This window comes from Rhagoletis pomonella, unplaced genomic scaffold (assembly GCF_013731165.1).
Source record: "Rhagoletis pomonella isolate Grant_MI unplaced genomic scaffold, Rhpom_1.0 Rhpom_scaffold_00011, whole genome shotgun sequence".
Classification (NCBI taxonomy): domain Eukaryota; kingdom Metazoa; phylum Arthropoda; class Insecta; order Diptera; family Tephritidae; genus Rhagoletis; species Rhagoletis pomonella.
Window position 1 is genome coordinate 21,096,205 of NW_023458565.1, and position 16,041 is coordinate 21,112,245.

General features: G+C 31.7%; 1 protein-coding gene across 1 annotated transcript in view; it reads left to right on the plus strand.

Annotated features, from left to right (window-relative positions):
- Positions 1-285: 285 nt before the first annotated feature.
- Positions 286-16,041, plus strand: part of LOC118746813 (arginine kinase) — a gene marked incomplete at its 5' end in the record, with an annotated part of 50,448 nt that continues 34,692 nt past the window's right edge. The window contains 2 exon segments of the mRNA XM_036480738.1: positions 286-332; positions 5,704-6,153. Coding sequence (XP_036336631.1) covers positions 289-332; positions 5,704-6,153 — 494 coding nt within the window.

Consider the following 16,041-nt stretch of genomic DNA (forward strand, 5'->3'; position numbering starts at 1 on the left):
GCCCTAAAGTTCAGTACAATTTGATATTTGTCTCGCGAAATGTATGTAATATATTTCCATGTCGCATAGTGTAATTTAGTTATTAGACTTATTTTGGAACGAATCTCTGTCATTCTTTGTTAAGCAAAAAGAAAGTACTTATTAGAAATTTTCTAAATAAATCTTGCATTGCAAAAAATGATTATGTAATTATACACATACGATGCTACGATTTCTTATTTATCTCTAAATATGTATGTAGAATTTGTTATTTAAATTGATTTATGGATTTTGTTACTTTTTCAGAAAATGTTCGCATTGTGGTACTTGTCTTTTGCAATCGATGAAATACGGTAAGTCAATATTAGTTAAAATAGACTTAATTATGTGTGTGAAACTACGAGGGCAGTTTGATAAGTTAGGAACTTTTGGATTTTACCGTGTAATAAGCATAAATGCAACACTATTCTGACAAAATTTAAATATTTAAATTTTAACGGTCGGACGGATATAAAAATTTTTCTAAGAGCTTTGCGATATTGGTTATAGATTATAGCATACTTTTAGGCTTGCGCAGTTTAATGAGGCACACACACAAAAGCATTAGCGGAACAAAAAGCAAAACCCACGATATTTTATATTTGGTAATTCATTGCAAGCGGCGGAAATTTAACGGTACGGATGGAAACGGAAAAACATCCTAATGTAACTTTTGAAAAAAAATATGTTCATTTAGTATGGAGTAACAAAATTTTGCCAATTTTTAATATACATACATACATACATAACATTGTTGGAAAAAATTTCCCACAAACAACGATCGTCGTCATAATTTCTTTATAATAGAGCTTCATTCAACTTTATTTACACATCATCACATACATATGTGTGTGCGTAAATACACACATACATATATATGAAGCAATTATTTGTGGAATCATCAACGCATTATGTAATTCTATTCCCATTGAGTTGACGAATATCTACGAGACGTATAAAATAAAATAAACAAATAAATTATTGAGTAAAAATTAATGCAAATGTTAGCACAATCTTGTTTACAAGATTAACGTATGTACATATGTACTATGCACACCCTGTGTCAAAATTATAACCGCACCACAAATTACACGTTTTAATAGTTGAATTTTTTGTTAGATATTTAATTTTAATTATTTTTTATATAAATATAAATAATTTATTCTCAAGCAAGAAACCTGTAAATCCAAATTGCAAACCTTCTGCAACATTCAACAAACTTTTGTAAAAAATTCAGACATTTAATTAGACTTCTTATTTTCCATATAAAAAATCGTCGAGCAGTTTGTACTTTGTATGGTGGAAAAAGCACAAGCCGTCGGCAAAAACAAAAAATTGCCAAGCTACTTCAAAATTGCCCTTTATATTATTAAAATTTAATGGGGTACAGAAAAAAAAAGTTTGAACAAAATCTATTTTTATATGGAGGCAAGTGCGACAAAAAAGTTCTAAAAAATTAACGATAATTTTTAGGGGCTTGAAACTTGCACCTACTTGCTACAAAACTGCATACCCAAAATTTTTCTAAGAAATCGCATTGAAAAGTTTAAAATTTTGATCAACAATTTTTGGTATTTCCTGAATTTTCCCGAGTTCTATATGAAATCGAAGGAATTAATTATGCAGATTTTTAGTGTTGATTTAACTGTATTTTTATAAAAAAATTGGTATAGAAAATATAAAAAAATAAAATTGTCAAAACGTCAGGGTATTCATATTTTTGACGCTGACAGTAGTATGTACTTAAGTACGCAGCACACAGCCACCTACTACATAAGCAGATTGGAAATCGCAAAATCGCGATCACTTTGTAGATCCAAACATGCACAGGATGGTTCCCTCCGTACACTGTTTTTGTCACGTAGACTCTTTCTTGGTTTGACAAAAGAAAATAAGAAATTGCAAAATAAAATAAACAAAAATACTCCTTCACACATTCGCGAATTTGCAGAAGTACTTACAGTATCGGTCATACTTTAGCACCATCCCAATTTCAAAGTGATATTGTTTGCCACTTATTTGCAATTAAAATACAGTTCATTCTCTAAAAAAAAAAAACCTAAATCCAAGCTTAAAACTTTGTAGAAAACTAAAAAAAATCAAAACATTTTCACCCAAATCTAAAACTTGTTTCTCATAAGTGTTGGAATTTTATTTGAGCACACAGTTTTATTGAAAATTGAATGATTTTAGCGCAAGAATTTGCAAGTTTCAAGTGGTTAAAAATTTTTAGGCACTTGAAACGTGCATATTTTTACACTAAAACCGGATAGGCTATAATACAAAAAAAAAGTCTAACACTGCCGAGAAAAAAGTTTGAAATTTTGTTGAAAAATTGTTGACTTTTTTAGTTTTCGACTAAAATTTAAACTTGGGTTTATGTGTGTTTTGTTATTGAATGAATTGAAAAACCTCAAAAATAAATAAATAAACATAACTGACAAACAATATCACGTTGAAATTGGGTTGCTAATGATAATGGCCGATACTGTATGTACATATCGTCGTTTAAAGTACAAAACCGCGTATCCATAAAACGCAAAATCTCTTATTTGAGGTTGCCCAAATTTTATAGGAGAGAGTAAAACTTGTCTTACTTATTTCAAAACGGTTCTCTCTTTTATCCCGATAAATGGATAAGGGCTTGATGCCAGGAGCTTACAGTGAGCAAATATATTTATTGGCAGAACCCCGATACGCGGTTTTGTACTTTAAACGACATACATACATATCATCTTGGCCTGTTGACGCCAAACACTTCCCATGTCATCGTCTATATCTACAATTCTATTAACACTTTTATTAATCGCAAACAATTACTCAAAATTTAAATAGAGTTTGTTGCTGTGCTAATTTGTTAGAATCAACAATCGTGTGCAGGTATATGTGCATATGTACATATGTATGTGGAACAATTCTGCACAGAAGCACATTTCAACCCAATAAACTTTAAGTTAGCGAGTGAAATAAAATATAGGAGAAATTGGTCTGAACACATTTCCACTATTTCCGCTATTTTCGAATAAGTCAGTATCCCGATTCTAACAATATCTTATCCACGAAATCCACGAATCAGAATGCTCGCTACGGGTACGAAAGAATTTGTATCACTGAATTCGAGGAAAATTAAATTCCTTCCCAATTTCCAGAGCATCTTGATACATTTCTACATCAAAAAGAAAATTTTTAAAAAACGTCGCTTACGTTATTTTGGCGGTTAGGGCTCGATATGATTACTAGATTCGAATGACACATTTCAAGGTTTCGAGATCATCTAAGACAAAGTAAACAATCAAACCTTGAGTAATTTTTTTACCCGAGTAATTGAAAAGAAATTAGATGATTGTGATGTATTTACTGGCACTATCGATGTGATCGACGTTTTTTACTCTTCACTACTGTCGATTACTTTTGGGACTATCGCTAGGCCGATAGATTGTGATTCAGTCATAGGTTTATTAGTTTTTTTTATGTTCGGTGTTTTATAACTAAAAGTTGAACCGGTTTCGTTTTATTTTTTGTGAAGAGGTTTTTGGAGAAAAATGTGGGAAGAAAGAAAAACAAAACTTGCACCTTTTAAAAAAAAAGAAAAATGTAGACATGACTCGATTAATAAGTACTACTACCTATAGAAACAAGACGATTGTTCCCATGAAAAGATTATAGGTTAAAGACAGAATTAACAGTGCGTAGTTAACTCAGGATCGACATATTTTGACAGAACTTTATCTCCTTTATCCATATCTTTACCGATAACACCGTGCGACAGTCAATTTTACACACGAAAAAATCAATATACGCATTCACAAAACTGGCGGCCAAATATAGTAAAACTGCGTTTATAGTTTTTCTCTCTGACGTCAAGTTTATTTTTAAAGGACTTTGAAATTTCTAGAATGTGTTTGAATAAAAAAAATTATTCAAAAGATTCGGTGCATTGTAGAATAACAATATGGGTATCAATTAAAAGGACAAATTCTGTCGAAAAGAAAAAAAATTAATTTTTTGTTGCCCCAAGACGAATAAATGTTGTTGTTTTAAAACTTTATCCTTGAATATCCTTGGAAATTTCCAATATTTATTTTTGAAAAAAATATATGTCAGGTATTAATACGTTAACCACCACATCCTCGAATTTCGTTCTTTATTAGTTTTGTATAAAAAAAAAAAATTTACACTTCTCTGAATAAGATATTGATAGTTACAATACAGATAAATGAAAATACTGGAACCATTACACTGTACAGCACTCGGCTGGGTATTGGATCAAACCATTCTTTTTTTTTAAGAGATTGAGTCATAGTTAAAAAACTGTTTTCTCCGTTTTTCGAAGTTAGCCTCCGTAATTGAGATATGAATAACTAAAAAGTTCAAGGAACGAACCCGGGTCCTACGGAGTTGTAGTACTCACCACTGTACTGGAACATACATACCTACGATACAATCTTAGTTTATTTTCGTTCGACTATCGATAGTTTTCTAGCTCTAAACGATACTACCGGTAGTTATGTATACCTAAACTATCGAAACTATCGAATATTGTAAATATCGATAATTTTGCAGCTCTAATGTGAGCTTTTCTAAGTATCCAACAAAGAAATGTTTACCGGGTGTTTTTCTATTAATCATCTACCGGCATTTGCACCTCATGAACATATACATACATACATATGTATACTCATTTATAACATGCATTGTATCCATATCTCACTGCGTCTATCTAAAAACCATTTGTCGTTTGTTCATTTTATGAGCCGACCAATCACTCCGATTAACTGTCATGGTGAGTGATTGCAATTTTTTTTTTTGTATTATTAGCGCATTTGCATTTTCGTATACATAATATACAATAGATAAGTACATATCTACATGCTTACATATGTACTTATGTCTGTATGTATGTATAAAAGAAGGTTATACTTTGTGCAAATGTAGACTCAAAAATTAGATCGGCAACAAGTGGTTAATTGCCTAGCAGTGAAAGACATGTATGTACATATGTATGTATGTAGGTATGTAAATAAAATCAATTTGCTAAATCATGTGACGAAATGAGCGTTGCACAGTCTCAACAGGTTGGAAACAGCACCATCTAAATAATACTTTTATTATAGAACTTTATGTTTACAAATTGTGTACCTCAGTTTCGGGTGGTTTGTTTTTTTTTGTTTAATTTCTTATTGATTTTTTAAAGAAATAACAGGAAAAAGGTGCGGTTTATTGTGCACATGCTTGCACTCATTATTCTAAGCGATTTGTAATTGCTGTCCTAAGTAGATGCAATTAACGAATCGATTCGTTTTGGTAAAGCTTTTAAAATTGATTTTCCGATTTTAAAATTTGGCTGTGAAACATCGCTACATACATACATATGTGCGTATATTAATGTTGGGAAGTATCGAATACTTTTGAGGATCCACTTCTTTGTTATCGATACTTTCAAGGAGCGGGTATTTTTGACAGTACTGGTGCACACTAATGTACATACATACATAGATAGGCGCTAATTATACACACGCTTTTAGTGACACATTTTAACATTTACTCGTTACATACATTATTGCAGTTATTACTGAAATTTTATTTTATTATATTTTTAATTATACCCATTTATTTGGTAAATTTAATTTTAATTACTTAAAAAAATTTTCTTTTTTCATTTTCATTCACTTTTTTTTTTTGTAGAAAACATTTCGGTTGGTTTTTTGATAACTTGAATATAAAGCTTGGCAAAAATGCTATAGAAAATAAGCCACAACTGCCGCTGCAGCCACAAACACAGCCAAGTGCAACAAAAAAAAACGCAGAAACTAAACCAGTGGTGCCTGAGCTCAAGCCAGTTAAACCAGAAGTGAAGCCCGCTGCCACCGTCGCTCCCCCATCGGTTCCGACTCCATCAAAACCGATTGAGAAACCCGCACCAGCCACACCACCTTCGACGCCCGCATCAAGCCCGACCGTAAAGCCAGCACCAAGTCCTGTTGCTTTGAAAAAAGAAGCAGTGACCGATGCATTAGATAGGAAATTGCAGGAGGTGAAGAAACCTTTCGAGAATGGAAATGAGAAACTTAAGGATAATTTGAAGGATGCCACAACTGGATTTTTACAAAAGGAGTCACAAAAACCATCAGAAAGGTAGAATTAGCATAAGTAGTTGGCAAATGCATACATACATAAGTGTTTATTTTCCTTCATGTAGCGCTTCGCCCATAAAATAAAATAAAGCTTTTTCGATAAATGCCACTTTTATTTGCTCTGCAGGCTAATAAAATGTTCAGATCAAATACGCGAGAGGCAATGATTAGCCATTTCGTTTAGAGCTTGACAATAACAAATTCTTAGAATTTAAACTCTCTCCTATTTGGTAAGAAAAGCTAAATATGAGCCTAGCATTGCGACAGCTTCACTTCCGGGAATTTTTCACTGATAAGAGACTCAAATTGAGTAATTAAGTCTCTGCCGAGAGTTTTGCATTGCTTGTCCTGATTAGATTATAAAAAAAGGATAGAGTCAAAGTGGGGCTTGACAACTGTTTGAGTTGCTGCCTTTGGAAAAAAACTTTTTTAAGAAAGCTTTAGTTTGAAAGTATTTTTTATTAGGGACTGCCAGCTATTCGAAAAGTCATATCTACATATCCACACACACAAAGCAGACTCACTCACGATATAGATTCATGTGGTCATAAAAATGTGCTCTGCGAATTCCCGGAATCGGAAAATGGAAAGACGAGTTTTAAGATCCCTAAAAAGCTCTATAAAGAAAGCTCCATTGATTGATATGAAACAAATAACAATTTTGTATATAAAATTTTATGAATTAGCTTATGTAAATTTAAGGTTCTTGACGCACGTGTTTCCGTTATCCATTTGAAAAACTTTTCGTAGAGAAAGAAAGTCTTGCTTTGTAGTTTACCAAAAAATTTTTCTCCATACAAATAAGGCACACACTAATGTAAAATATATATAATAGGTGAAGGAATTTCTGATGAAGGTCTTCAGATCTCCACCGTCCTTTCGAATATCAAAAATGAGATGTCACACTAGTAGGGTCACATCTGAATTAGATTCAAAGAACATGAATTAACCGTTATCAAAATTTTAGTGGCCAAGGTACATATTTATATGCCTAGATATGTCTTTTTAAATTTGTTCCAACTTTTTATTGATTTTTTCCTACCTTATTAACCTTATATTTTAAAATTTTTTTCATTTCGTTTGTTTGTTTAATTACGTATATTTATTTTCTCGCAACTGCCTGATACACACAGTAATCGATTTCTACGTTATGACATAGCCGTTATTGGTAAGCAATACACCTCATCTGTCATACAATAAGCAGTTAAGAATCCCACCTTGGTGAAGTGGAAAAACTCATTATCTTTTATTTCTGGCATAATTAAATTTACTTAGTATATTAAATACGCCAACAATTTTTTTTTTTGGATTGAATATTGAAAAAAAAGCATACGTTTGCCTGACATGTATTTTTGCCATTTCCTGTGCGAAATTACGTAAAAATTTTATGTTTATATGCCAAAAGCTGGCCACTTGTTTGTACAACAATAATTTGGCATTAAGTCAAAAATTTTAAAGCAAAATGCACGCTGCCATGCCATACACATACATATGCACATACATTTATTAATATTAATGTACTTAGATACGTATATGAACATACATATATGTATATGTATATGTACAAGTGGATATATGTATATACATTAGTTTGTATGTATTTAACGAGTTTTTGCCATATCATTTAATTTCAAAAAAAAAAAGTGACATGAAAGACAAACATTTTCTTTTAAACTCAAATGACGTGGTAAATTTAAGCAAAATCTGGGAAAAATTACATAGTATTCATCCCAATCATATAAGATACAACCTGGTAGATTGCATATGCATGCATGGATACCCCGTGCTCACTATATATGCACATTAGGGTAATCCCAAAATAAGTAAATTTTCTAAATTTTAATGCTCTCACCCCTTTTACTTTGAAATCAAAAAATATTTAGAGGTCGCTCAAAGCGTTTTAAGTCTTCCATGTATTTTATAAGGGGAAAAACAACTTTTCGTAGAAATGCTATAGAATTTAAGAAAATCAATATTTTTCGATCGGATCCAATTCTCTTCAGGCGACTTTCAATAATAATACCTAATTGTTTATTTAACCATTTTTTAACACAAAATATTTTTTTTGTTCCTCCATTGCATTTACTGGGGTTTTTGGCGAGCCTATAAAATATAAGTAGTTACTATGAAAAAATGGTTAGGGTATATATTTTCGGTATAGAAAAATCCTAAGGGGTGAGAGCATAAAATTTTTTGGACCACCCTAATAGACATACATACGTGCAAATAAATTCATACGTTTATACTTAACTATAATTCAGTTCTGCCTCTGTTAGCGGGTGAAAAATTCAAGAGGAATTTATTTACAAATTATTTAATTTCCTAATTTTATTTCAAAACAAAAGCCACAAACACTTGGGCATTTTCAATTTAATTAGGCTGCAATGGTTTATTATCTCAAAACACGTTATATTACGTTAGCAGTGAATGTACATATGTACGCAAACAGTTATGTGAAAAATAACACGACACGAAATTTTGACTAGTTTTGGCTATTTTTCTTTTTTTTTTTTGGTTAATATTTATTATTTTTTTTACAAAAGTACAGCTAATTATCTAACAAAAATCATATAGGTCCAAGTTTCAAAAAAAAAAAAATTAAAACAAATTTTTACAACAAACTTTTTACTAAGGATTTTTAGAAACATTCTTGGTATGCAATTTTATAGCCCATTAAATTCCAGTTGAGTGAAGTGTAAGTTTCAAGTGCCTCAGGATTCGCGTCGATTTGTAATATTTAAAAAAAAAATTTAAACATCATTTGTATGAAAGCGAATGCGTGATAAAACTGGTCAAAATGTCGTGTCTCTATTATTTTTCACATGACTGTATATGTGCATACATATACACGCACACATACATATATACGCTGTTAAATATTTAATGAATTCGTTTTGTAGAAATTAGTAAGGTATTTCGGCTTTTTCGAGTCTGTTTGTGAATGTTTGCTAATAGAACCTTGGGTAATTTTCCGTCTCTAGTTAGTTTCAATCTGTGAAAGGCATTTGGTTTTACCGAATTTTGCATTTCAAGGGCTTTTGTTTGAAGTCGTAAGTGATTAAGCGTAGAACGGATAATTTGATTTCAACGAATTCCGCTCACCAACACAAAGTTTTTCCATACTAAATCCAACCATAATAAGAGTTTATAATGAATGTTGCCTGAAGACTGATAGTCGAAATCATGAATTTCGGATCTAAGCGATAATCAAAGAACTCTTTTGGAAATAAAAATTAAAGAAGCTTACGCAATTTTCTTTCTTCAAAATTAGTACATACATACATTTTTAAAAGTTCAAAGACACTATTAATATTCCTTGGAACATGTAAAATTTGTATCAGATATGTTAAAAAATTTAGGATAGGTTAGGTCTTTTGTGACACCACTTGATTGAGAATGGCCACATTCATTCAATCGACGAACACCGTGAGTAATATCACAAGCAGCGTTGCCGCTTTGGTAATTTTTAACCAAAATTGGTAATTTTTTTCTTCATTTATCAAGTTTGGTAAATTGGTAATTTATTTTTCAATTAGGTAACTTTTTCGATTCGGTCTTACATGGTTCTGATTCCACATTAGTAAGTGGCCCGTAAGCGTTTCCTTTTATTGAAATACCAGGTAATCCTGAAAGTTTCGCAAGGTGAAAGTTGTTCCAGCGTTCCTCGGCTACTAGAATGGTGTGATCTTTAACAAACTGCTTGAAAGTGGCTATTGCTAAGTATAACCCCCGCGTCCTTTCCTGGAAGGTTCTGGGTGGTCCTACCTTTCCCTATCAGTTCGTCAACTTTGCAATTACCATCAATTTTCCGGTGTACCCGGCAACCATATATATGAGTAGAATTCTACGTAAATATGTATGTTCTCGTTCAAAAAGCTACGGCATTCAGCGGGGGACTTCACTCTGTCTATGCGTGAGTCGAAAGCTTTCCTTCAAGCGTTAAATTTTTGATATATTTTCTTGTCCCTTGTTTACATACAGTGGGCGAAAGAATTATAGCCGCACCATATTTTGACAAGTTTTAACATATTACAAAAAATTACCAAACTTATTTTATGTGCAGAACTGTAAACCAACACATGCCGAGCCCTAACTGCCAAAATAACGTATGCAGTTTGGTAATTTTTTGTTCAATTTGGTAACTTTTTTCGGTGATTTTGGTAAAAAATAACAAAAATTGTGTGGCAACATTGATCACAAGTTACGAAGATGGCTATATCAATCACCGAACATTCTTCTGGATTGGCTAAAAAGTAATTTTTAACTTTTGAAACAGCAAATGAAAAAGATGTTACAATTAAAATTATATACATACATACATATATGTGTGAATCGGGTGTCAATAACCGTACCTTAATATATACGTATGTATGTAGCCAAGCAATTAATAAAATTTCATTTGCAATTCAAATAAAAAATCAATAAAAATTCATAAAGGTCAGTATCGTTCTCCGCATGTACACTAGGGGAAATCAGTCTCCATACAAAAAAAAAAAAAAATCGGTGCCGTTTTTCCGTCGTAAATACACAATTTATTATATTTTAAGACTTCCGCCAAAATATTTCGGAAAAATATTAAAATTTATGTGAGTTGGACCTAACTGAAAATACCTCCAAAATCGATTTTTTTTAGTTAGCTTTTAAAAATACTTTTTCTAAAAAATCAATTCAGATGATAGAAGAAAATTGTATCAACGGAATCGAAATAATGAGGTTTTTGGAGGTATTTTGCAATGAGTATATCTCACATAAATCTCGAAACTTGTTTTTTAGTTATTTTAGAGCGAGTCTCAAAATATAATAAATTTTTTAATTCCTGTAGAAAAACCGCAACTTTTTTTGGTGGTGTACCCTAATATGCATGTATGTATGTGATATGATATTTATGCGTATAAGCAGCTGATGAACAAAACCGGTTAATTATAAGCTAACGAAATTTAAGCTTCCAAATCTGATTAAAAAAATTTTAATAAAATGAAATGTGCGAATTAAAACTGGGTAAGTAATTTGTTTACGGTTTTGGATGAAAAGACTCCTTTCAAGTTCATTTTTAACTAAATACAGCATTTAAGTGAGAAAGAATGTGCTTGGGTCAAAGTGAGCTCACCCGGTTTTATGTGTCATCCATTAAATATTTTACACGCATCTTCTTACTGAAATTATATTTTACGAGTAACTTCGCAAGAATTTTGGAGATATAAAAATATTGCTCAGTTTTACTGCTTTACTTCTCCTGTGAAAGTTACAAGGCGAATTAATATATAGTGCTCATAACAATTATATATAGGTTGTTTTTTTTTTATTATTTCCTATAGTTAATTGTTAATTAAAAAAAGTAGCTGAACAAAAATTCGTTTCATTAAAAATTCTTGATTTTGCGAGCACTAACTGAAAAATGAAGATAGGGAATGAAATTATGCCACAATTTTAGTTTTGTAACCGACAACGAAATTTTCATATGAGACCGAAAGACAAAAATATTCGCTTTATTTGACACAGTCTAATACACATAGGTAATAATTTACTTGGTGGAGTGTATCTTTGGTTGGAAAATTTTAAGCGAAATGTTTCAGCTGCTGACAGGAGCGTATGAAATGCATGCATATAAGGGTGGTCCAAAAATTCATGTAAAAATGTAAAGTCGGAATTTGTATGCTCTCACCCCTTAGGATTGTTCTGTATCGAAGAAAAAATAAACCCCTCATTTTTTATTTTGAAATCAAAAAATATTTAAAGGTCGCTCAATCCGCACAAATTTTTCCATGTATTTTATAAGGGGGAAAACAACTTTTCGTGGAAATGGTATAGAATTCTTGAAAATCAATATTTTTCGACCGGAAAATTCTGTTGCTCTTCAGGAGATTCCTAATTATAATACCCAATTATTTTTTAACCATTTTTTCTTAGTAACTTAGTTTTATAGGTCTGCCAATTCCCCTAGAAAATGCCAGTAAATGCAATGGGGGGATAAATAAAAATTCGTTAGTATTAAAAAATGGTTAAATAAACAGTTGCGTATTGTTACTGGACGTCTCCTGAAGAGAACCAGAGTTTTCCAGGTGAAAAATATTGATTTTCAATTCCATACTATTTGAACGAAAAGTTTTTTTCCTTCAGATTAAATATGTATGTACATGGAAAACTTTGAGCGCTTTGAGCGTCCTCTAAATATTTTTTTCAATCTCAAAATAGAAAAATAAGGATAAATTTTTTCGATATAGAACAATCCTAGGGGGGTGAGAGCATTAAAATTCCGACTTTACTTATTTTGGAACACCCTAATGAATATACATACATACTATTTGATTAAAAAATTATTATATACATATACTTATGTACATACATATATTTTAGATCATATGCAGTATATCCATATCTATTTATGTATGAGACGAATGTGCCTCGTGAACTCACCGCACATGGTGACAACAACAAAAGCTTCTGAAAGAAATCATCTGAAAACGAAAGCCCGAAACAACAATCAAAATAGCTTAGCACCGTTTTTGTTTAAATGAAAATGAAATGAAAATATTCTTTAGCCGCATAGAGATACATATGTGCATACATACAAACATACACAAAAATTTACATACACACTAGCGTACATAGTGCATATGTATGTATGTATGTATGGATGTGCGCTGGATCCAAATATAAACTTTGTGGGGGAGATCATGTGACTTCGACTCCGGTCTGGCTGGCTTCTGTAAGAAAAATCAGCAAATGAATAATGGACAAAGACAATTTTTACACGCACTCCAACGTGTGCCATGTACATACATACATACATACTTACATATGTACTGACTGCATCTAACTATAGGCATATTTCTTCGTATTAAATATGTACATATGTGTACATACATGCATACATATAAATGTTTTTATTTTTACACAAAAGTATTAGAGTCTATGAAGTAACCCACGATGTCTATTTTACTCACCCGGGCGCCTATAGAATATTTCGTTCAAAAATTATTGCCGGAAGTTACTAAATCTTTCAGGATTAATTAAATTGTCTTTAATTCTTTTGCTATGCTAACAACTAAATAATTGTTTAAAAACTTTTAATAGTTCATTGCCACCAAGCCTCGACGGCAGTTCAGTGCCTATTGGAAAATGGAAATTACCACTCGAAGGGAGTAATTGCTCATACTAAGTATGCACAAGCAAACGAAAGTAAAAAAGCAAAACTTTATAAATGAACCATTCTTCCGACAGGGTGATATGATGATATCCTTGGAACGAATTTCAGACTCCCCTTTTTCAAGTTTGATTTCTCTCCAAATCCAATTCAGATAAAACAACTTGGTAAAGTGGGAAGACGGATTTTGTTGTACCCCGTTGGTAATCCAGGTATTTTAAATCACATCCGAAAACGTCTTTATATACTAAATCCAAAATTTGGGAAATAATTCCAATTTTACCAAGAGGCTGTCATAATTCGAGCTTTTTAGTTTTTTTTTACAAAAATTACATTTTCTGTGTGTAAAAATACATATTGACGAGATTTTACCATTTTTCTTAATATTTTTTAATTTTAATTAGTTGTTTATAAAAATATAGCACATTCTTTAACAAAAACCACATAAATCTAAATTTCAGTCTTTGTGCAACACTTAAAAAAATCAAAAGACTTTCGCGAAAATTTCAAGCTTTTAAATTCAATTTATATTTTATATTATACATTTTATTCTAAACTTTTTGTATAGAAAAAATTAGCAACATCTTCAATCTAAATTGAATGAGCTTCTGAACTGTTTACATACTTAAAATTTTATCAGAAATTTTTACTAAAGTTTTTTGATTTCTTTTTTTTTTAATTGCACAAGGTTTGCAACTTGGGTTTATACGGTCTTGGTTAAAGAATTAACTGTTGTTATTTATTTTTATAAAAAAGTAACTAAATTTAAATAACAAAATAAAATGTACAACGTATGTATGAATGAAAGCTGCTCTTAAAGCTTTGATGCGCAGGTGTTTGCTTATATATTTATATGTACATGCATCGGCGTAGCCAGAATGAAATTTAGGGGGGCGGGGGGCGGAGGGCGCGACCCTATTAAGCTGGCATTTCAGGGTACTATTTTATACATATATATACACGGAAAATTTTAAAGTTACCCGACTTCAATCATCGAATACCGCTTATACGCTTTTACAAATTTACAAAAAAAATGGAATTAGTATGCTACCACCTACAAGGTATCTCCTTCTATAAAAAAAAATATTCAACGCAACTCAGTTCACGTTGCCATAAGCTATGTATATTGGAGTTTCCTTTACATGCTCATATAGGAGTACCGTTAGTTTCTTCATGATGCAATAATAGAAACTAAACCAAATTAAATGGGACCACTCCAGAGATATCACTTTTCCGAGAACAATCGAAAACGGTTAACGTGGTCCAAAGTTATTCGAAAAGAAATGTTCCTCCTCCTTTTTTTGGATTCGGTTAAAAATCATATAAAAATTATCATATGTCAGTTAGTATATTTTTCTCATATACATAATATATATACATCTACCAAATTCTATAAATAAATAGTTATGTGTTGTGTAGTTTCATATTGATTACTTAATAAAAGTAAATAAATACATTGTACATACATGACCCATATGTTACTATTTCTCAAAGGAAGCAGAATTCGTTACACCGAACTAAGAGCGTTTACATACAGACAAATAATACTTAACTTAATAATGAATATGCATGTATGTACATTAGACTATGTCAAATAAAAAGACTAATTTACCTTTGGGTCCCATATGAAAATTTCGTTGTCGGTCACAAACAAAGACTTGTGGCAACATTTTATCCTGCTATCTTAATTTTTCAGTTTGACGCTCCTAAAAATAAAAATGTTCAATGAAAATTTTTTTTCGCTTCTTTTTTTATAAATTCAATTTAATAATAAATTGCAAGTTTGAAGTAGCTAGGGCTAACCGTTGATTTTTGGATTTTGTTTCTTGGACGGTGTCAGTCATTTTCTTCCATGCAAATTATGTTTTAATTTTTTTTATTTTCATATGGGACCGAAAGAAATTAATAGTCGTTTTATTTGACACAGCCTAATGAAGATATATACATATGTATGTACGTATTTTTACTTTTTATAAATATACCTGCACACTATTCTGTAAACTAGACTGGGAGAGGACACATACTTTGTTTAGGTTAGGTTAAATTAAGGGAGCCCCCCTTCACTTTAGCAGGCTGAGGAATATTCTTCTGGGAGTAGGCTTTCTGCCAAACGTTTAGATAGCTGCCAAGAAGGAGTATGACAAATTTTACAAGTTTTCCAAGAGGACTACGATGTTTTTCAACATTGTTCCTGGTGCCCAGGGACTGGCTGTATAATTTGGTTTTAGTTTTTTCTGATAACGATATGGACGGACCTTAGTGGCCTTTGCGGAGCCACGCAGTAGCTAGCGGGCCCAACCTATGTAAACTGGCGTAACCTACTCTTTGACCAGAGCTATTTTTAGAAAACAAAAACAACGAAAATTACCGGTTTATCTCCAAACCAAATTTGACAAGAGATGATGGAAGTTCGTTACAAAATACATCAGGTTCTCGCCCTGTCGGAAAAATCAACAATTTTTTTGAGCAGAGATTTCTTCGCGACGGTTGACGATTATTCCGAATAATCAGAAACTTTTTTCGGGATTTTGTATATATTTTTCTTTACACTTTTTCGGGATTTACAGGAAGTTCTCGGAAATCTTCAGGACTTATCGAGATTTTTTTGCGACATTTTCGGACAGTTCTTCAAAACATTTCGTAATCTTTTTAGGTGGCTTCAGGATCTGCGTGTTTAATTTTTTTTGCTCGGTATGTTTTGTTAGGGACCTTTGAATTCTTCATATCTATGTTATTTTTCGAAAT